This window comes from Rhineura floridana, chromosome 10 (assembly GCF_030035675.1).
Source record: "Rhineura floridana isolate rRhiFlo1 chromosome 10, rRhiFlo1.hap2, whole genome shotgun sequence".
In the NCBI taxonomy this organism is placed as follows: domain Eukaryota; kingdom Metazoa; phylum Chordata; class Lepidosauria; order Squamata; family Rhineuridae; genus Rhineura; species Rhineura floridana.
The window spans coordinates 83,910,578-83,932,578 of NC_084489.1; the positions used below are offsets into that span (position 1 = coordinate 83,910,578).

Below are 22,001 nucleotides of genomic sequence, written 5' to 3' on the forward strand. Positions count from 1 at the left end.
AACAATGAAGAGTCTTCAGACACCTTAATGACTAACTCATCGGTTTATGGCGCAAGCCACGGGCAGCCAGTGTGATGCGTTCCAGACTCCAAGTCCCATCACCCCTGACCATTGGCCATGCTGGCTGCAGCTGATGGGATTTGGAGTCCAACAACACCTGGAGGACACCATGTTAGCCACCCCTTGCATGAGCTTACATGGAGCAGAGTAGGAGTGGAGAACCATAGGTCCAGGGACCAAATTTGGCCCTCTAGGCCTCTCTGTTTGGCCCTTGGGACTCTCCACAGGCAACATTCCTCTCTATCCTTGCTCCACACCCTCCTCAAGTACGATTCCTGCATTGAGCAGGGGGTTGGATGGCCTTATAGGCCCCTTCCGACTCTCCTGTTTTATGATTCTATGAGTCCTTTTGCTTGGCTAGCATGTATTATTGAACTTCGATAATTCCTTTTGCTTGCCCAGAGGATGGAGAGATGTGCATGTACAAACCTCTGACTTTCCATGGCTGGAATGTAGCCTATCAGACAAAAGTAAGAGTTGCATATGTTGTCCTATCCACTTTTTGCCTGAAGTCCTGCCCACCACTGGCTGGTGGCCCCTGGAACGTTGCCCAACAAGGAATGCAGTCCTTGGGCTTAAGGTTCCCATTTCATCAAATGCGTGGAGTGCGATCCTCAGTTAACAGGTGTGTCTATATATGGATGCAGACAGAAAATAGATAAGCAAGGAGGACCTATGACAAATAAATACAGTAAAAAAACACAGTAATGACATTAAAGCTTAAATATATGCAAAATACACTAGTCCGTGAATAATACATTTGTCAACCTTTGAAGATGCAACCACAAGACTGTCGTTCTGGCAGCAGAAGATGAATGTGGCAGGCCTTCTGGAAATTCCTGAAAGGTGATCCCTGTACAAAGATGATATATCTATATGGCATTTCTCCTTCCTTTGCAGGTGATCTTGAACTACTGGACAATCCAGAACAAATTCTAGGTAAGAAAAACGAGATTCGGTGACAGTTCTTTGCCACCCCACCCTTCTCCTGAGGAAGGGATCCAAGCTGTAGCTAAATGGATATTAATTTCCTAATCAATTATAATTATAGTGGTACGCTTGGCAGCCGATTACTTTGCATGGTATTATGAAAATGTATTCTCAAGTGCTACCATCTAGCAGGGACATAATTATAAGTTATACTTATTCCCGTAACAACAATTACTGAGAGACACTGAAGCAGCGCATGCCCCCCCACATTACCATTGGCAGTGAGGTCTGCAGTGGGAAGCCAGCGTGTGGCAGGGAGTTGCGCATTGCGCCAACAGTGCTGCTACAAGGGCCAGGAGCAGAGCGCAGTTGTGTGGAGTTCAAGGAGCTCACAGAACGGTCCCATCCAGATCGTTATGGAATGGCAAGAATGGCATCATTCCTCCACGCTGTGTCTCACGACACCCAGACCGCAATGCGTGAAAAAAATGTGGCAGCCAGACTGCTGATGAGAGCAGATAGCTACCAACATGTGACACCATTGTTAAACAGAGAGACCTTGACTGTGGCCCAGACAAACAACACAGACCCTGATTTGTCCACAGCCTAACGGTCTGCAAGCAGGCTGCTGGTGAATCCTCGGATTATCTTCCTAGATAATTGAAACAAGCAAGTAACACTTCCCACACCTGCATCCTATGCTGCCTGTTCTGGTGTATCTGCCACGTTCAATTACTTTCCCCACTCGCCATCAACTCCTCCCTCACCCCCACTCTTTTAATCCCTATTTTGTATGAGAAGTTCCTCCTTCATGGAATCCTTCTGGCTGATTGAACGGTTTGACAACCTAGGAAACACACTTTTTGTTTCAGGGTCTCCTGTACAAACAGATGTGTGCTGGGCATGATTCATTTGTGTCCCTGCGCAATGCTGCTATTCATTTCCAAGGGGCTTACCGGAGAGAGTTTTTCTGTGAAGGTCAAACCTGCTGCAGTACTGGGAGCTGCTGGCTGAGGTTACTGTCTCAGATAATGGGGGAAAACAATACTTCAGCATCATTCAAATTTGGCAGTAGAGGAACTGAAAATTAAATGAATTCAGATTGCAATACAATCCAGCTGGGAGAGGGGGCAACATACCCAAAATTAATTAGTGTCCTGGCTTGCAATTGCATGTAACTTTCCTCCAATGAAAAACCAACCTATGGAGGAAGTAGCTGCTTAACCCTTTCATTTTCTTTTCTTTTTGTTCTGCCCAAAATGGACTCCCAAGCTGCTTCTCCCCTTCCCACACAGGGGAAAAACTAAAGACCTCCAGATCTTTTCCTCTGCAATGAGAGAAAAACAGGTTTTTAGGGGGTGCAAATGTGAGTTGGAAAAAGCTGCATTCAAAGATGTGTAAATTTAGAGAGAAGTGCTCTAAAATGCTGATGAATTTTCATGAGGACTTGCTTTTAACATTTACCCCAGATGTTCCATGTTAATTTCAACTGGCAGGTGGATCTCCAGATTTAAAGGTTGTCAGCAGGAACTGCACGGAGGAAGGCTGGTCAGAACCTTTCCCTCACTACTATGATGCCTGTGGGTTTGATGACAATGATACCACGTCTGATTATAACCAGGTAAGCTAGAACTAGAGATGCCTGAGGAATTTCAGTTCTGGGAATCTCAGTGCGGACTGCAAAGATCTGCACCCTCCAGACAAATGTGTGGGTTGGACTCCTTAGGATTTTGCATTTCTTCAAATTGTGTCATTCATTTCTTGGCTCAGAACATGCCCCCCCCATGTGCATTTTAAGATAAAATGCATTTAGAAATACATACCTTGAAATCTATATCTATATATCGATCTATCATATTTTGTGGTAATATGCATCTTTACATAGCTATTTAAATGTGATTATTATTTTTTGTGAGGGCCTTTCAGATCTTTGCTGGACTACAACTTCCATTGTTCCTGACCACAGGCCATGCTGACAGGCTGATGGGAGCTGGGGTCAGACAAACATCTGGAGGGCCGCAAGTCCCCATCCCTGGTTTAACTGGAGATTCCAAGGATTAGAGCTTGTGACTTTCTGCAGGCAAATCTTGCGTTCCGCAATTGGGCCCTCTCCCCTCCATAGTACTGAGCATGTCGTGGCTTGCTTTCTCAGGATTACTACTACCTCTCAGTGAAGGCTCTGTACACGGTGGGCTACAGCACCTCCCTTGTGTCGCTCACCACAGCAATGGTGATCTTGTGCCGTTTCAGGTGAGTTTTGGCATGAGTGAGTGAAATTGTGTGCGTGTGAATGTGGACAAACTGGGGGTCATGTTTGATGGGAATCAGAACCAAGAAAACTACTTGATAACTCAGCCACTGCAGTTATTGAATTGAATTGAAACTTTATTTTTACCCCGCCCTTTTTCCAAACTGGAACTCAGGGCAGCTTACAAATAGAACTACATGTAATTAAAAACATAGAAAAACATACAATTAAAATACAATTAAACTATGCACAACCTTAAAACAGTGAAAGGCACTTAAAAATCTAAAAACAATTTAAAGTAATACAAATAAGAATATAAAACAATAAAACGAGCCTTGTAAAGCCCAATCCTAAACACCTTCTATCCCCAAAGCCTGTCGGAATAAAAAAGTCTTTACTTGCCGACGGAAGGATGGCAAGGAGGGGGCCATTCGTGCCTCCCTAGAAAGGGAGTTCCAGAACCTAGGAGCAGCCACCGAGAAGGCCCTATCTCGTGTCCCCACCAATTGCACTTGCGAGGGTGTTGGGACTGAGAGAAGGGCCTCTCCTGAAGATCTCAGGGCCCAGGCAGGCTCGTATAGGGAGATACGGTCTGACAAATAACCTAGACCTGGGCCGTATAGGGCTTTAAAGGTCAAAACCAGCACTTTGAATTGTGACCGGAAACAAACAATTATGAGAAACAAGAAGTCCCTTCAGACTAAGTGTATCTGAGCATGAGGATTCAGCATTCATGGAGGGCTGCTTTACTCACACATGTAGGCTGGCCAGCCACTGTATTTTTCTGCATTACCCTTCTGACCATCTCCAAACTGTCTTGAAAGAGGTTGGTCCCTCCATTCTTAGTTATTGTGTGTTTTTTTAAAAAAGGCAGAGCCTTGATGGGCACATTTCAGGAGTGACAAAGCAGCCTATTTTCTAGTTTGGCAGTAGGTTGGACTGTTGATGTGTGTGCGTTGTTGCGTGGAACAGCATACGTTACGTTGGAGTTAAGTTGCTCAAGAAACTTCTCAGATGCATTAGATCAGGTTAAGAGACTTTTATTAAGACATTATGGCTTAAGGCTTTAAGATCCCCCCCTCTAGGAGAGAGGTTCACAGTTCAAAGACATTACACAGAAGAGACCAGCCTCACAGTTCAGAGGCAATATTCAGAAGACACAACTTACAGACTCTGTTAGAACTTTCCCAGTAGCTATCTCACGTTACCATGACAACCGCTGGCCTTGGATGTCTGCTCACTCTCAGGCCAAGAGATAACAGTTACTTCTCCAAACTTGCAGGCTTTATGGAAAACAACTAGAGACAGTAATGCCTATGGGTCACAGCCCAACGTATCCCCCTTTTTTCCCATTAAGACTGCAAATACTTTCCATTGCATCTATAACTTTTCCATTTCAGCAATACAAAGGTAATACATTTCAATACATTGCATCATACAGATCCATATTACATCTCAGTACATTGCAGTACATTTCAGAACATCTCTGCACATTTAGCTAAAACTTTATTCAATCAAACTTTGGCTGTACACATGTCAAATACAAAGTGTCAGGATCCATTTCCACCAGTTTATGCATTCCAGGACTGGTAATTACCCCCACAGTATATCTTTCTGGCGGTTTCCCTATATTTACTCTTGTAGAACGTCTTAATGGCACTAGGGCTTCTGCTCTCTCTGCCCCCCCATCTGTGCTTGTGCTTGGCACAGCCTGCGCAGGAGATTCCATTTCCTCAACCTTACGTTTCTTTGATCTTCGTTTCCCACAAATGAGCTCATTTGATGCATCTCTGAGTGGAATATGTGTGTCCTCCAGTTTAATGTCTAGATTTGGCTTAAATGATTGTGCTTGTGTTTGTGCTTGTGTGTCACTTGACCCTGTAAGAATGACTGTTTGCCTTTGATCCCAAGGCTTCTCTGCAACTTTAATGCTTCTGCTCAGAATTAATTGCTGTGTTTCTGGAAACCAAACTCTGAAATATGCATTCTGAAATCCCAAAACAAAACCTTGCAGTGCTGTGGGCGCAAGCTTGCCCCTCCTTTTTCCCTGTGGAATGTGGATCCAGCATCTTGCCCCGAATTTTTGAATGTGTTGTATTTTTGGTTTTCTGCCAGTGATTTTCTCATAAGGAGACATTCCAAGTGCACTGTGTAATACCCTGTTGTGAATATAATTCGCATAAAGAATTGCTTCTGCCCAGAAAGAATTCCCTAAACTGCAATCCATTAACATGGCTCTCATTGCTTCCTGCAGCACCCTGTTTTTTCTCTCTACAGTTCCATTGGAAAACGGGTTGTATGGAGCAGTAAAATTCTGTTTTATTCCCTTACTCTCAAGGAAGTCACTCAATGCTTTACTCGTGAATTCCCCACCCTGGTCCGAGAGTATAGCCCCCACTGTGGTGCCATGTTGAGTTTCGATTCTCTTAATGAACAGTTTCAGCTTTTGCTCAGCTTCACTTTTATGCTTTAACAGAAAAACATGACAAAATCTTGAAAAATCATCCACCAGTACCATGAAGAATTTCGCACCTCCATGTGAAGCATTTATTGGCCCTGATAAATCAACATGAACTAGCTGGTAGGGAGCTGTTGTGGTTCTTTCAGCCTCCCGGTTAATTGGTGCAATAGTCATTTTAGCTTTATGACAAGAATCACAATCCATTAACTGTCCACAATCTCTTAAACGCATGTCTTCACTATGCATTGGGGTTTTCTTAATCGTGTCAAGGTTTGCATGCCCCAGCCTTTGATGCCATTCATGGACGCAGCCCTGATGTACTTGTGCTTCAGCATTTAACACAGCACACCCTGCTTGACTGCTCATTATTACAAACTGTGAATCATTAAGGCTTCCCTGCAAACACACTTGATCTCCCCTCATTACATAACATTTGTCTTTGTGGAACAATACAGAAAAATCACAACTCACCAGTTTTCTGACTGACAAAATGTTATGATCCAATTCTGGAACAAACAAACATTCTGAAAGTATTCCCAGTTTATCAAATCTCACCAGTCCTCGGGCTTCCACCCTCTTCTGCGATCCATCCGCAAGTAAAACAAAGTCCTGTTCATTTGTAGACGTGTAAAACAAACTCCTGTCTTTAATTAATATATGGCTTGCCCCGCTGTCAAGAAGCCAGTTAACAGGTGCTAAATCTTGAGACTTCTGTTTACAAACAAAGTTCACACTTCCCTGCTTCAAGCCTCCTTCCCTGGAGTTTTGCTTGACTGCACAGTCTTTGGAGATGCCCACGAGCCCCACAGGCATAACAAGATTTCAGCCGCTGCTGCTTCTGCTTGCTTCTGGCTGCCTCCTCCGACACGGCACTTTTCTTTGCCTCCTTGCCTCTGACAGCTTCCATCAGCGCGGCTCTCTGCACCTTCTGCCTCCGCTGCCATTCCTGGGACAAATCCTGCAACGCATCCCACATCTGTTTAGCCGACGGCTCATCTCTCACACACATCAGTTGAGAATCCGATAGAGCCAAGATTATAAACGCCTGCGCCCTCTGGTCTCGACGCTTCCTGGCCGCGGTCAGTACCGCCAGGGGTTTTTCTTTAATGACTTTCCATAAATCCTCTTTTATCAGCAAAGCCCTCATCCTCGGCTTCCAGCTGGCATAATTCTTTTCCGTCAATCTTTCCATTGGCATGCCTCCCCCAGACAGGTTTAAAGCCATGTTGCTCACCTCTGTCTGGTATAATCAATCAAGCTGCCCTCTGGAACTCCATCTGCCTTTCAGACCAGCAACTTACTCTTGTGTAACACACTGTGGATCTGGGCCCATAACCCCTGGTGATGTGTGTGCATTGTTGCGTGAAACAGCATACGTTACATTGGAGTTAAGTTGCTCAAGAAACGTCTCAGATGCATTAGATCAGGTTAAGAGTCTTTTATTAAGACATTATGGCTTAAGGCTTTAAGATCCCCCCCTCTAGGAGAGAAGTTCTCAGTTCAAAGACATTACACAGAAGACCAGCCTCACAGTTCAGAGGCAATATTCAGAAGACACAACTTACAGACTCTGTTAGAACTTTCCCAGTTGCTATCTCACATTACCATGACAACCACTGGCCTTGGATGTCTGCTCACTCTCAGGCCAAGAGATAACAGTTACTTCTCCAAACTTGCAGGCTTTATGGAAAACAACTAGAGACAGTAATGCCTATGGGTCACAGCCTTCCATCGCTCTTCTGCGATCCATCCGCAAGTAAAACAAAGTCCTGCTCATTTGTAGACGTGTAAAACAAACTCCTGTCTTTAATTAATATATGGCTTGCCCCGCTGTCAACAATCCAGTTAACAGGTGCTAAATCTTGAGACTTCTGTTTACAAACAAAGTTCACATTTCCCTGCTTCAAGCCTCCTTCCCTGGAGTTTCGCTTGACTGCACAGTCTCTTTGGAGATGCCCACGAGCCCCACAGGCATAACAAGATTTCAGCCGTTGCTGTTCTTGCTTGTTTTCCTGTCTGCTGCTGCTTTCCTCTTTCAGCTTGGCTCTTTGCTTTTCCTCAGCACTTTTCACCTCTTGTGTCCGCTGCCATTCCTGGGTCAGCTTTTCCTCAATAAACACAACGTTCAGACCTCCGTCAGGCATGGCTTCGAAAGCCATGACCATATTATTCCAAGTCCCATCAAGCGAAGCCAGGATCAGATAGGTCTTCTGAAGTTCAGAGTGCTCGACGCCTCGGTCCGTCAGCTCAGCAAACAAACGTCTGAATTCTGTGAGATGCTCACTCATTTCGCACTCACCCATGAAGCGCATCTGGTAAAGCTTCCGTGCCAAACACAATCTAGATCCCGCAGTCTGTTGCACATGAATGCCTTCCAACACGTCCCACATCTGTTTGGTGTTTGTAACATCTCTCACGTGTAGAAGTTGAGAGTCTGATAGAGCCAGAAGTATAAAAGCTTGCGTCTTCTGATCTCTACGCATCCAGGCCGCGGTCAGTACCGCCGGAGGGGGTCCATCTATAATGTCCCATAAATCCTCTTTTATCAGCAAAGCCCTCATCCTCAGCTTCCAGCTGGCAAAATTCTTTTCCGTCAATCTTCCCATTGGCATGCCTCCCCCAGAAAGGTTTACAGCCATGTTGCTCACCTCTGTCTGGTATAATCAATCAAGCTGCCCTCTGGAACTCCGTCTGCCTTTCAGACCAGCAACTTACTCTTGTGTAACACGCTGTGGATCTGGACCCATAACCCCTGGTGATGTGTGTGCGTTGTTGCATGAAACAGCATACATTACATTGGAGTTAAGTTGCTCAAGAAACGTCTCAGATGCATTAGATCAGGTTAAGAGTCTTTTATTAAGACATTATGGCTTAAGGCTTTAAGATCCCCCCCTCTAGGAGAGAAGTTCTCAGTTCAAAGACATTACACAGAAGACCAGCCTCACAGTTCAGAGGCAATATTCAGAAGACACAACTTACAGACTCTGTTAGAACTTTCCCAGTTGCTATCTCACGTTACCATGACAACCGCTGGCCTTGGATGTCTGCTCACTCTCAGGCCAAGAGATAACAGTTACTTCTCCAAACTTGCAGGCTTTATGGAAAACAACTAGAGACAGTAATGCCTATGGGTCACAGCCCAACATACTGGTAGCAGAGGATGGTTACGATCCATTGACCTCTGATGGGGGGGCAGTAAGATGGCATTTGAGGTCATAAGAACATAGGAAGAGTCTGGCTGCTGGATGAGGCCTGTGGCCTATCTAGTCCAGCATGTCATTTTCATAGGGGCCAAACAGGTGCCTGTGGGAAAGGTGCTAGCAGGACCTGAGCACAAGAGGACTCTCCCCTCCTGCAGGTTTCCAGAATCTGGTATTCAGAGGTGTACTGCCCCCAACAGTTGAGGCAGAACACAGCCATCATTGCTAGTAGCCACTGTTAACCGACTCGTCCATGATTTTGTCTAATCCTCTTGGAAAGCCATCCAAGCTGGTGGCCATCACTGCCTCTTGTGGGAGCAAATTCCAGAGTTTAAATATGCACTGTGTGAAAAGGACTTTCTTTGTCAGCCCTGAATCTCCCAGCATTCAGCTTCATTGGATGTCCATGAGTTCTAGTGTGTGTGTGTGTGAGTGAGTGAGAGAGAGAGAGAGAGAGAGATTTCTCTGTCCACTTTCTCCATTTCATGCATAATGTTATACACTTCTATCATGTCACCTCTTACTTGCCTTTTCCCTAAAGGCCCAAATGTTATAACCTTTCCTCACAGGCCCCTTCCAGCTCTGTGAGTCTATGATCTCTAGGCAATACATATGGGCTGAATGAGATGGGTGGGTGAGATGAGGTAGCAGCATAGCCTGTATTGCTTCAGACCACGAGTTTTTTAAATGCTCACTTTTTTTTAATGCCCCTTATATTAAAACCTCAAAACTCCCCTCATGTAGAAAATCAGCAGAGCAGGGAAAGATTGGCCTAGAGCCTTTCAGCCTACCATGCTGGTTCAGCGGCGTCACTAGCGGGAGTGCAGGGGGGTGCGGACCTCCGGCGCATGCCCTCCCAGGGGCATGGACGGGTGACTGGTCTCTCTCTCGTGTGCTGAGCACGCGCGCACTCCAGGCTGACGATCTCTCCCAGTGATTAAATCCTGGAGTCTGGACCCTGAGGCCCTGACCTGCAGGAGATCATCCAGGCCACTGGCGCCCTTCCCTCACACGGCACCTCCGATGACATCTAAGCACATGTGCTGTGCCGCACAGGCCAGGCAGGCAGCTCAGCTCTCCGCCGGCCCTCAATGGCATCTGCCTGTCCCGCTTCTTCCTGGACCTGGTGCCTTCCGCAGCCTAGGGGTGGGGCTGGGCGGCTCTGGTGTCACTCCCTCCATGGTGTCACCCGGGTGCGGCCCGCACCTGCCGCACCCGGCTTGTGACGCCCCTGTGCTGGTTTCCTATTTGCAGTGAATTTGTTTTACATAGGGGAGCGCTCAAAAATTGTATCCCCTACCTGCAGTCAGAAGTAAAACAGTCCTCCTCAGGACTCTACACTCCACAAACCAGCATGCAAGGCCGATCTAGCCAAAGGCCTGTATGTATTTAGATACAGTCAACAGCAGTAGCATAGCAGCAGATTCAGAAGTGGAGAAACCCTTCATGATAGTCACATCCACACCCCTACCCCCTTTTTTGCTGCTGGATTGAGAATGACATCCTTGTTAATACCTTCTCCCACAACAACAGACATCCCTAAGAGCCAATCAGCATGAAAGGGGAAAGTGTTAGCTACTGAAAGAGTGGATGACTCACCTCCTTTCAGTCTGATTGGCTCCAATCAGCAAGAAAGGACAAGGAAGCAGATTAGAAGACTTCTCAGGAGTCAGCACACACCCCTTTCATGCTGATTGCCTCCTAGGATTCTGAAGACGTAGGGATCCTGCTGGGACTCTACTCCCCAAAAGTTAAGAGGTCTAAGACACACACACACACACACACACACGAGACCCTGGATGACTGCACACTTGGTCAACAATGACCAGCACCAGTTTGTGTGGTTGGGCATCCCGTGGCCTTGACTGCAAAAATGGCGCTAGACTATAGCTGTGTACAGCTGAGCTCACGCAGATGCCCTGCGTAAACAGGGGATGGCCAGGAATGGTTGCATGGAGATAAATTAAGCAGCTGGTTGGATAGTATAAGCCGGACCAGTTGTGTGTCAGTCACCTTCAGCAGCACCGAGTTGTGCCATGTGTATTCTGCAACCAGAATACAAGGTGGTACTAAGTGATGACGAAGTTTATTCTATAGGAACTAAGGGCATGTCCTCAACTTTTGACTTCCTTCATATGCATCAGCAGTGTCCTGTGTCACGATCCCTACTTCCCTTAGCAGAGGGGTGGGAAATCTGTGGCTTTCAAGATGTTGTTGGACTCCAGTTCCCATCAGCCCCAGCCAGCAAGGCCAAGAGTCAGGGATGATGGGAAGTTGTAGTCCAGCAACATGAGGAAAATCACAGGATCCCCACTAGGGTTGCCAGGTTCAGGGCCTGAGACTGATCCTGTACCTTTAGCAGAAGAGAAAGTCAGCCAAGTGGAGGTTTTCTTGCAACACTGCAATGGGAAAAACCACAAGGTGGAATTCTCCCTTCCCCCTGCACAACTTTTAAAGATACAGAAGACCTCTTGGTTGCCAGGCCCAGCCTCTAAGAGGTCTTCTGTATCTTTAAAAGTTGTGCAGGGGGAAGGGAGAATTCCACCTTGTGGTTTTTCCCATTACAGTGTTGCAAGAACACCTACACTTGGCTGACTTTCTCTTCTGCTAAAGGTACAGGATCAGTCTCAGGCCCTGAACCTGGCAACCCTAATCCCCACCTATGTCTCCAGGGCAGAGTGCAATCTTATGTCAGTTTCCCACTGGTTAAGTCCTCCTAAGGGTGGTGGTGAGGGCAAAATTTGATTCAGTTCACACTGAAAGGCAAACTTACATAATCCACAATTTACGAAACAACAGACAAACTGAAGTACAGCTATGCTTTGAAATTCACACTTCTCCAGATTTTGAGGATTGTTCTCTAGAATGTGCACAAAAATGAATATACCAGGAAAAGTCTACATATAAATGCATGTTCATGAAAATCACATACAAAATACGCTATATTAGCAGAAATTGCTATGCAAAACTGTGTGTATTAAGCAAATTGCACACAAAAATGTACATTAGGAGAAATTCACACGAAAATGCTGATGAATTTTCCTGAGGACCTTTAAACAAAAAGCGAACCAATATGGAAATGTGGAAGTGAATTTAAGATTGGAAACAAGAGAAAGTGAGAGAAACTGGAATTGTCACATCCCCCCATCCCTAAGCCCTTCTGTGTTCAGTAGGGTTCACTCCCTACAAGGGTCCAGTGAATTCCAATTTAGCACCAGAATTTTCAATGGTCCGCATAGTCTTTATCTTTGCTGAATGATCCTGTTTACTTTAAACTTCAGTGGCTTTCCCCCGACACCGGATTTCCTCTCTCTCAAATATATTGTTCTTTTATTGATTTTACTCCCAGCACAGCAGTACAGCTCTCGCTGTCTCCCTCCCACCCCCCTTCACTCAAATAATCCAAGCTCCAAGCAGTAAGGAAGCAAGCAAAGCCTACCGTAATGGGGGGGAGGACTCAAAGCCACTTTCCTTTCAAAATATTGATATTTTCTTTAAAAATATCAACAATTCCTTTTAAACTATGAATACTTTCTTTCAAAAATCACTATTAATATTGATATTTTTGTGGAGGAAAAAATTGGACTGGTAAAAGCAGTGGATAGGAGACAAAGAATGAACTTGAACTGATACTGCCTGTTAGGTCGATAGAATGCGTTTGAAGCAGTATCCAGAAGAATATGACATGTAGGGCAGGGGTAGCCAAAGTGATGTCCTCCAGGTGTTGTGGAACTATAAGTCCTATCCACAGCTTGGAAAAGTTACTTTTTTTGAACTACAACTCCCATCAGCCCCAGCCAGCATGGCCACTGGATTGGGCTGATGGGAGTTGTAGTTCAAAAAACTAACTTTTCCAAGCTCTGATCCCATCAGCCCCTACCAGCATGACTCATGGACAGGTATGATGGGACTTGTAGTCCAACAATATCTGGAGTACCTACCACTGACATATCTACCACTGATGTAGAGGACCGTCTGCAGATTGGAAGCAGCCTTTACTCTTTGTTGACTTTTTTCTTCCCTCTCCGTCCCAGGAAACTGCACTGCACACGGAACTTCATTCACATGAACCTCTTTGTCTCCTTCATCCTGCGAGCCATATTGGTCTTCATTAAGGATGGCATTCTCTACGCTGAGCAGGACAGCAACCATTGTTTTATCTCCACGGTAAAAATCAAAGTCTAGGACTTTACGGGAAGAAAAGTAATGACACAGTATATCACTGAAATAGTATATTAGCCTGTTCCCCACCAGAAACACAAGTGAGGGCAGCATCCAGAGTTAGTCCAAAGTCAGAGTCTAGACCTCAAAGCCAAAGGGGTCAGGCAAGATCACAAGCTGGGTCGTTGATCACAAGCTGAATATGAGCCAACAGTGTGATAAGAACATAAGAACATAAGAAGAGCCTGCTGGATCAGGCCAGTGGCCCATCTAGTCCAGCATCCTGTTCTCACAGTGGCCAACCAGATGCCTGGGGGAAGCCCGCAAGCAGGACCCGAGTGCAAGAACACTCTCCCCTCCTGAGGCTTCCGGCAACTGGTTTTCAGAAGCATGCTGCCTCTGACTAGGGTGGCAGAGCACAGCCATCATGGCTAGTAGCCATTGATAGCCCTGTCCTCCATGAATTTGTCTAATCTTCTTTTAAAACCATCCAAGCTGGTGGCCATTACTGCATCTTGTGGGAGCAAATTCCATAGTTTAACTATGCGCTGAGTAAAGAAGTACTTCCTTTTGTCTGTCCTGAATCTTCCAACATTCAGCTTCTTTGAATGTCCACGAGTTCTAGTATTATGAGAGAGGGAGAAGAACTTTTCTCTATCCACTTTCTCAATGCCATGCATAATTTTATACACTTCTATCATGTCTCCTCTGACCCGCCTTTTCTCTAAACTAAAAAGCCCCAAATGCTGCAACCTTTCCTCATCAGGGAGTCGCTCCATCCCCTTGATCATTCTGGTTGCCCTCTTCTGAACCTTTTCCAACTCTATAATATCCTTTTTGAGATGAGGCGACCAGAACTGTACACAGTATTCCAAATGCGGCCGCACCATAGATTTATACAACGGCATTATGATATTGGCTGTTTTATTTTCAATACCTTTCCTAATTATTGCTAGCATGGAATTTGCCTTTTTCACAGTTGCCGCACACTGGGTCGACATTTTCATCGTGCTGTCCACTACAACCCCGAGGTCTCTCTCCTGGTCGGTCACCGCCAGTTCAGACCCCATGAGCGTATATGTGAAATTAAGATTTTTTGCTCCAATATGCATAATTTTACACTTGTTTATATTGAATTGCATTTGCCATTTTTCTGCCCATTCACTCAGTTTGGAGAGGTCTTTATGGAGCTCTTCGCAATCCCTTTTTGTTTTAACAACCCTGAACAATTTAGTGTCGTCAGCAAACTTGGCCACTTCACTGCTCACTCCTAATTCTAGGTCATTAATGAACAAGTTGAAAAAAAGGCAAACGCTATATTAGGCTGCATTAACAGAAGTATAGTTTCCAAATTGCATGAAGTATTAGTTCCCCTCTATTCAGCACATGTTAGGCCTCATCTTTTATACTGCGTCCAGTTCTGGTCTCCACACTTCAAGAAGGATGCAGACAAACTGGAACAGGTTCACAGGAGTGCAACAAGGATGATCAGGAGACTGGAAACAAAGCCCTATGAGGAGAGACTGAAAGAACTGGGCATGTTTAGCCTGGAGAAGAGAAGACTGAGGGGAGATATGATAGCACTCTTCAAGTACATGAAAGGTTGCCACACAGAGGAGGGCCGGGATCTCTTCTTGATTGTCCCAGGGTGCAGGACATGGAATAATGGGCTCAAGTTGCAGGAAGCCAGATTTTGACTGGACATCAGGAAAAACTTCCTAACTGTTAGAGCCATACGACAATGGAATCAATGACCTAGAGAGGTAGTGGGCTCTCTGACACTGGAGGCCTTCCAGCTGGACAGCCATCTGTCGGGAATGCTTTGATTTGGATTCCTGCATTGAGCAGGGGGTTGGACTGGATGGCCTTATAGGCCCCTTCCAACTCTACTATTCTATGATTCTATAAGAATCAGAATCAGAGCAGCCCAGGATCAGAAGCCAAGCAATCTGTAAGCAACGCAGGTAAGGGGCAAGGCAAGAGCCACGTCTAGGGTCCACAGGCAATCTTTAGACAGGTCAGATACAGAGTTGGTGTATAGTCATTGTTCTAGCAGCCCTTCCAGCCTAGCTCTGTTTTGTTTTTTTGGTAGAGCTGCTGAACCACACCCCAAACCTCAGCAGACTCCCGTTGATCACCTGCAGCCAGACCTTTACTCCCAAGGAGTCCTTTACTCCTGAAAACTCCAAGCCTGAAGTCGGGCACTCCTCCAGATGGGCCAGGACTCCATCTGGCATCAGAGGCAGCGCCTCTCCATTGGGCTCGGGGCCGCTCGGCCTCGATGTCAGAGGCCAAACTTGCCCTGGGTTGCAGATGACCCGTCCTGGGCCTCATCAAAGACCCTGGCCCCTCACCTTGAGATGGAGTGTGAGCCAGGGCTGGGACTAAGACCAGAGCCTCCTGGTCCTCCTCCAATGAGGATTTTTCTGATGAAGACTTCCCTGGCTGGGACCTGACTAGGGTTGCCAGGTTCAGGGCCTGAGACTGATCCTGTGTCATTAGGAGAAGAGAAAGTCAGCCAAGTGCAGGTGTTCTTGGAACACTGTACTGAGAAAAGCCACAAGGTGGAATTCTCCCTTCCCCCTTCACAACTTTTAAAGATACAGAGGGGCTCTTGGAGGCTGGGCCTGGGAACCAAGAGGTCTTCTGTATCTTTAAAAGTTGTGCAGGGGGGAGGGAGAATATGTGCTTATAGCGGGGATGGGAGACTAAATGCAGCCCTCCAGACCTCTCTGTCTGGCCCTCAGGACTATCCCCAGGCCAGACCCCCTCTCTCTAGGACACATCCCTCACCAACTCTGCTTCACCCCCTCTTCAAGTGCTTTTGTTTGGTTGGAATGTGAAAATGCCCCTTGCTTGCCTGAACGGCAGAAGGACATAAGATCCTCTGTGTATGCATAAAGCCCAGCTGAGTTTTGTGTGGTTGAAATGTAGCCTACTGTAGAAAGGTCACATCCATTGCTCCACCTAGTTTTCCATCTGGCTCTTCCCACCACTGGGATGTGGCCCCTAGAAGGTTGTCCACAAAGAAATATGGCCCTTGGGCTGAAAAAAGGTTCTTCATCCCTGGTTTATTGGAGTGTGCATTTAAACGTGAGACAGGGATCATTTAGAGCAGTGATACTAAAGATGGTGGTGATGATATTGGTATAGCACTTTAGAGATCAGAAAAGGACAGGTCCTTGCCCCTAAGAGCTTACAATCAAAATTCGACACAGGGAAATGGAAGCACTGGGGGTGGGGAGTGAGGGCTAAATAGGGAAGTAGTTATTTCAGTTGCACGCACTCAGGCTGAGTGACAGAAGGGCATGCAATCATCACTTCCCTAAGGGGCCTTTACTGCAGTGGGAGAGAGGTACAGTGCAGCCAGCATTCACCCCAACCTGAGAGGTAAGTAGGGCATGCAGGCAGGCATCGCGGACCTGCACAGTTGTAGAGGGGGGGTGCCTGCGAGCTCCCTCTCTGTGATCAATGGCAGGGTTGGGAGTTAACACTGCCATGGATTGCAGAATGGGAGCTCTACCCACCCACCCTAAGGAGGAGCCCTTCGGGGCCTCTCTGGCCCCTGAGGCCCTTGGCCAGGGCCCAATCTGGCCGCCCTCTGGCACCGGCCTTAATCAGAATCTTAGGAGGAGGGATTTGGGGTGGGGGATGGGAGAAGTAGAACAACTGTGCTGGTTGCATATTTAAGCCAATAATTCAGATCTGCATGTCTATTGGGGACATCCTTAGGGTGAACGTCTTATGTTGCCCTACTAGCTTATTCCTTTTTTGTTTTGTTTTCTGAGTGACAGGTTCTGCAGGCTTTAAGGATATGAAATCCTCTGGATGACTCAGTATGGTGCATCTTTTTACAAGCTTCTTAGCAATTTGTCCACATTCCCCCTCCACTTCTGGTCTTATTCACAAGCCTTCTTTGAATTACTCTACACACACATTTGCATTATGCACACAGCTGGGTTCTTTTCTTGCATTCAGGAAAGGCCTGGAGGACTTCAGTCTGCCGATTAGCAGCCATTGTCGTCTGCCTCCCAGCCTGCACTAGAAATCCACAAGCTTCCTGCCGCCTTTCATCAAACACCTCCCGACGTCTGAAATCGCTTCTTCTGTGCTTTAGAATGGCAGCCCTAAGTGGACTTTGCAATATTTTTACTTTTCTCACAAAGCCTTTTAGACATATTGTAAAGTACAGGTTTAAAAAAAAGAGAGAGGAAGATTTCACATTTTTTCAAGAACTTAAACATGCCATGGCTGGCTTTGAAGGCAACCTTGTAGAGCAAGGGCGCAGAACCCTTTCTACAGACTAAGGGCCACATTCCCATCTGTGAGGGCCACATGCCAGTGGTGGACGGGGCCAGTGGCCAATGTGGGTGGAGCAACAAATGCAAGTGTGATTTTTGTACAGTAGACTAGTTTTACTGCACACCCATACACCCCTGTCTAACCTTCACCCAAGCGAGGAAGAGACTCAATCAGAGTTCAAGGGTACATTCCAGCCATGGCAGCTGGTGGCTCCATGTCAGTGGGGCAGTGGAATCCTCTCTGGGTTTTAGTACAACATTCCGAGAGGCTGTCCGAGATGGACACCTTGGGCAGCTGCTCCTTGAAAGTTCACACCAAAAACCCGGAGCAGATTCCACTGCTCCACCGACACAGAGCCTCCAAGCACCACTGCATTCTACCCAGGCAAAAACACTCAAGGAGGGTGTGAAGCCAGGCCTGAGCGGTGTGTGGTCTGAGGAGAGCTCCAAGGGTTAGACAGGGAGGCCTGAAAGGCCACATTCAACTCCCAGACCTGAGGTTGTCCATCCCAGTGTAGAGCAACAGGCTGAAATGTCTGTGTTTGCCTTCTGCAGGTGGAATGCAAGGCAGTGATGGTCTTTTTCCACTACTGCGTCATGTCCAACTATTTCTGGCTCTTCATTGAAGGGCTGTACCTCTTCACCTTGCTGGTGGAAACTTTCTTTCCAGAGAGGAGATATTTCTACTGGTATACCATCATTGGCTGGGGTAGGTGTCTTCTTTCTTTCCTAAGTTCTTTATGCGTGTTTATGCCTTGTGCGGGGCTAATTTGTAAAGCAGGGATGGCTAAACTGTGCCCCCCATAGACATTTCTGAACTGCAATTCTCATCAGCCCCAGCCAGCGTGGGCAATGGTCAGGGATGATGGGAGCTGTAGTTCAACAACTTCTCAAGGGCCACAGGTTCCCAATCTCTGTAGTAAATGCTCATTTTGGTGGAGAGAGCCAGTTGGGCCCTAGTGCTATCCTCAAACCTAGGAGACATATTTATATCATTGGATGATGTATCTAAGAGAGCCCTTAGCCCAGGAGTGGGTGAGCATTGGCCCTCCAGGTGTTGCTGAACTACAACTCCCATCAGCCCCAGCAAGAATGGTCAGTACTTCAGCAACATTAGAGAGCCAAAGGTTCATCACACCAGCTTTAACCACTGCCAAATATCACTATGATGGCCATGCTGGCTCGGGCTGACGGGAGTTGTAGTTTAAAAAAGTGACTTTTCCAAGCTCTGGGCCAAACATAAATTGCCAACAGAGAGGACACAGATTTGCATAATAATTGCATGTGCTAATTTATATGTACAGGTGCAAATTTAGAAATAATCCCTCAAATTTAAATGCAGCAGTGAGGAAGCGCATGGCCAGGTGAGTTGTGCTCCTGCTCAGTCTGCTGTCCAGGTGCTCACTGTTGATGGGCGACTTCAAGGCCTCGCCTGCTGTCCCTTGTGAGGGTTTTTTATCTTTCAGCTGGACTTGGTGTGGACAGTGGGTGCCTTCAAATGGAGAACTGCCCTCTGGCAACCCTTCAAACAGAGGGCTGCCCTTTGTAAAGCAGCCACCCAAGAAAGCATAGGCGTGGTTCACCTGTGGATGTTATGAAGACTGGGCGCTTCCCTTTTAGGATGCCGCAGTCCCTGACATCTCACATCTCTTCAAATGACGTCCGTCCCCACATTCAGCTGCCAGGCGTCAGAGCCTGATCCACACGTGCAAATCCCCTCCGTGGATTTCTGTTAAGACTTCATTATTGTAACTGTGTTGACTTGACAGCCAAACCCGCAAACTGAACTCCATCGACACTGAGAAAACACGAAAGCAGAACAGTTTTAATAGGGTTAGGGCTGCACAAAAGAGAGCCAGTGTGGTCTAACCGTCTAATGGTGTTGCAGTATGACCTGGGAGACCAGGGTTCAAATCCCCACTCTGCCATGAAGCTCACTAGGTGACCTTGGGCCAGTTTCTCAGCCTAACTTACCTTACAGGGTTGTTGTGAGGAAAAATGGGCAGGGGGAGAACCACGTACCTCCTGGGAGAACAGGCAAGGTATAAATGTAGTAAAATAAAGTAAAATAAGACAAAAGAAACAAAATGTTATCACGCTAATGTTTTTGCAAACATTCAAGAGCCTCCTGAGAGCTTGCTTGCTTCTTTGTTTATTTATTTATCCTTATATAAAACTGCTCCCTCCCTGTAGAAGCCCAGGGTGGCAGATTTGTGGGAGCAGCCTTTTTCCCCCCTGTAAGGAGGCATTGCGATCAGAGGTATTTTGGGGGCCTATTTTCAAACTGTGCATCTGCTGGGCTGTTGGTCGAGATGCAAGCTTTGCTTTAACAGCCTGGATCTGAAGAAAGAAAGGGCTATAGGAAGAGAGAAGCCAGCCCTCAGCCCCCAGCGTGAAGGAATCTGCAAACAGAACCTCCAATGGTGGCTGGTCCATTTGGGCAACCTCAGCCTGTCCCCACCTGCCTGCCTTCTTACTTGCAGCCAGCCCAGAGGGTGGCCCTGCCCCTCAACCTCAGCTCCCTCCTTAGTCTCAGTGTTGCCATTGTAACATTCAGCAGCAGTGCCCGCAGAAATTTCTCGGGTGGGAGGGAGATCTGTGAATTGTTCCTACAGGTCATTGGCAACCCTTCTAGGAGGAAGGGCAGGATATAAATGTTAATAAATAAATAAACCCACTCCACCCACCATTACTTTAGAGTTCCAGGGGGTGCCCCCTCTTGCCCCCCCTACTCAGCAGGAAGGAGGTTGGAGACAAAGAATGAGTTGGCTCTGCCAGCCATTGGCTCTGGCTTCCCCTACTTTGGGCTCTCTGCCTTCCACCCCACCAGTGCCAATGGGTACCAGCCACCAATAAGTATACCCCCCCGACACACACACCCAAAAGGCAAAAGAAAGTTCACTGCCCATCCCCAATTCCCTCTGCATTTCTCTTTCTCTTACACACACACACACACGTACACACACCATTATTTTGGTAAAAGATCTGGGAAAGGTCAGGGAGGATGGGTTTTGTGCTGCCTTAGGGGTAAGACTGGGATGGGAAACCTCAGGCCCAGGGACTGAATGTGGCCCTCCAAGCCTCTCTGTCTGGCCCCCAAGACTGTACCCAGGCCATGGTCCTTAGGCCACCTCCCTCACTCGCCCTGCTCTGCATCCTCTTCTACTGATTTTACCTGGCTGGAGTGTGTCTCTGAATGGCGAGAACCTCTGGCTTGCCTGTCTGGAGGATGGTATTGGTGTCTGTTTGGCCACACTCTCTTTGGCCACACACCTCTTGCATGTGGCCCCCGGAAGGCTGCCCACAAAAGAATGTGGCCCTTGGGCTGTAGAAGGCTCCCCACTCCTGTTGTAAGAGGATCCATCAAACACCATCTGTTTCTCCTTTTCTGCAGGAACTCCCACCATTTGCGTCACCATCTGGGCTGTCCTTAGACTTCACTTTGATGACGTTGGGTAGGTGTCCCTGCATTGTGCTGCCAACCTCTGTTATCCTTACCATTGCCTGAAGCCAGGGAACTGGCCACTGAGGTTCATCAAGCCTCGGTGGCCTCCAGATTCAGCAATTGCACTAAACTCTACATGGGGCCTCCCACTCAGAGAATGCTGCTGTCTGAGTAATGGCAGGTACAAGTTGGCATAGCCGTGTTACATCTGAATTGAAACATCGACAGTTGTTACCAATCTCTTTCCGAGCCCCATTTAAGATGTTGGTCCACGCCCTGGGTACTTCAAGAAGTTCCGTATGAGCCCTCTTGACATCTAGTATCAGCTAAAGAGGGGTAGCTTCAAGTAGCGTCCTAATTGAATGCTGGTTTGGTGTCCAGAGGAAGCAAGGCCTATTTGGTAGTAGCACCAGAGCCCTGAAATCCCCTTCTGCAGGTTGTTTACTTGGGTTCCTCCATGTTAGGGATGGGGAAGTAGTTTGATTCGGTTCTCATTCAAAGGCAAACTTATGTAATTCACAGTTTCCAAAACAGTGTGCAGAGAAAAATCAACTCATTTGAAATGTGGTGTTGGAAAAGCGGATACCATGGACTGCAAAATAGACAAATAATTGGGTGTTAGAACAAATTAAACCAGAACTATCACTAGAAGCTAAAATGATGAACTGAGGTTATCATACTTTGGACACATCATGAGAAGACATGATTCATTAGAAAAGATAATAACGCCTGGAAAAACAGAAGGAAGTAGAAAAAGAAGAAGGCCAAACAAGAGATTGATTGATTCCATAAAGGAAGCCACAGACCTGAACTTACAAGATCTGAACAGGGTGGTTCATGACAGATGCTCTTGGAGGTCACTGATTCATAGGGTCGCCATGAGTCGTAGTTGACTTGGAGGCACATAACAACAACAACTGAACCACAGGCATTCTTTGAAATTTGCAGTTCTCTGAATTTTGCAGTGCAGTTCCCCAGCCAAGCAAAGTGTCAGAAAATGCATAGATTAGGGCAAAGGGTGCATCAAAATGCATGTATTTGTGCAAATAACATACACAAATGCATTATACCAGGGAAAATGCACTTTGCAAAAATATTGCAAACTGGTGTGGAAACCTGTACAACTGAACTCAAATTGGGGGGAAATGAGAAACAGACATGGCCAGATTGGCCCATCCCTACTCATAGGGACCAT

The 22,001-nt window shown here is 46.7% G+C and overlaps 1 protein-coding gene across 1 annotated transcript in view; it reads left to right on the top strand.

The window, feature by feature from the left end:
• Positions 1-22,001, top strand: part of ADCYAP1R1 (ADCYAP receptor type I) — a 128,122-nt gene that overhangs the window by 61,844 nt on the left and 44,277 nt on the right. The window contains exons 5-10 of the mRNA XM_061585785.1: positions 961-999; positions 2,487-2,611; positions 3,143-3,240; positions 12,934-13,066; positions 17,917-18,070; positions 20,756-20,816. Coding sequence (XP_061441769.1) covers positions 961-999; positions 2,487-2,611; positions 3,143-3,240; positions 12,934-13,066; positions 17,917-18,070; positions 20,756-20,816 — 610 coding nt within the window. The remainder of the gene's footprint in view (positions 1-960; positions 1,000-2,486; positions 2,612-3,142; positions 3,241-12,933; positions 13,067-17,916; positions 18,071-20,755; positions 20,817-22,001) is intronic.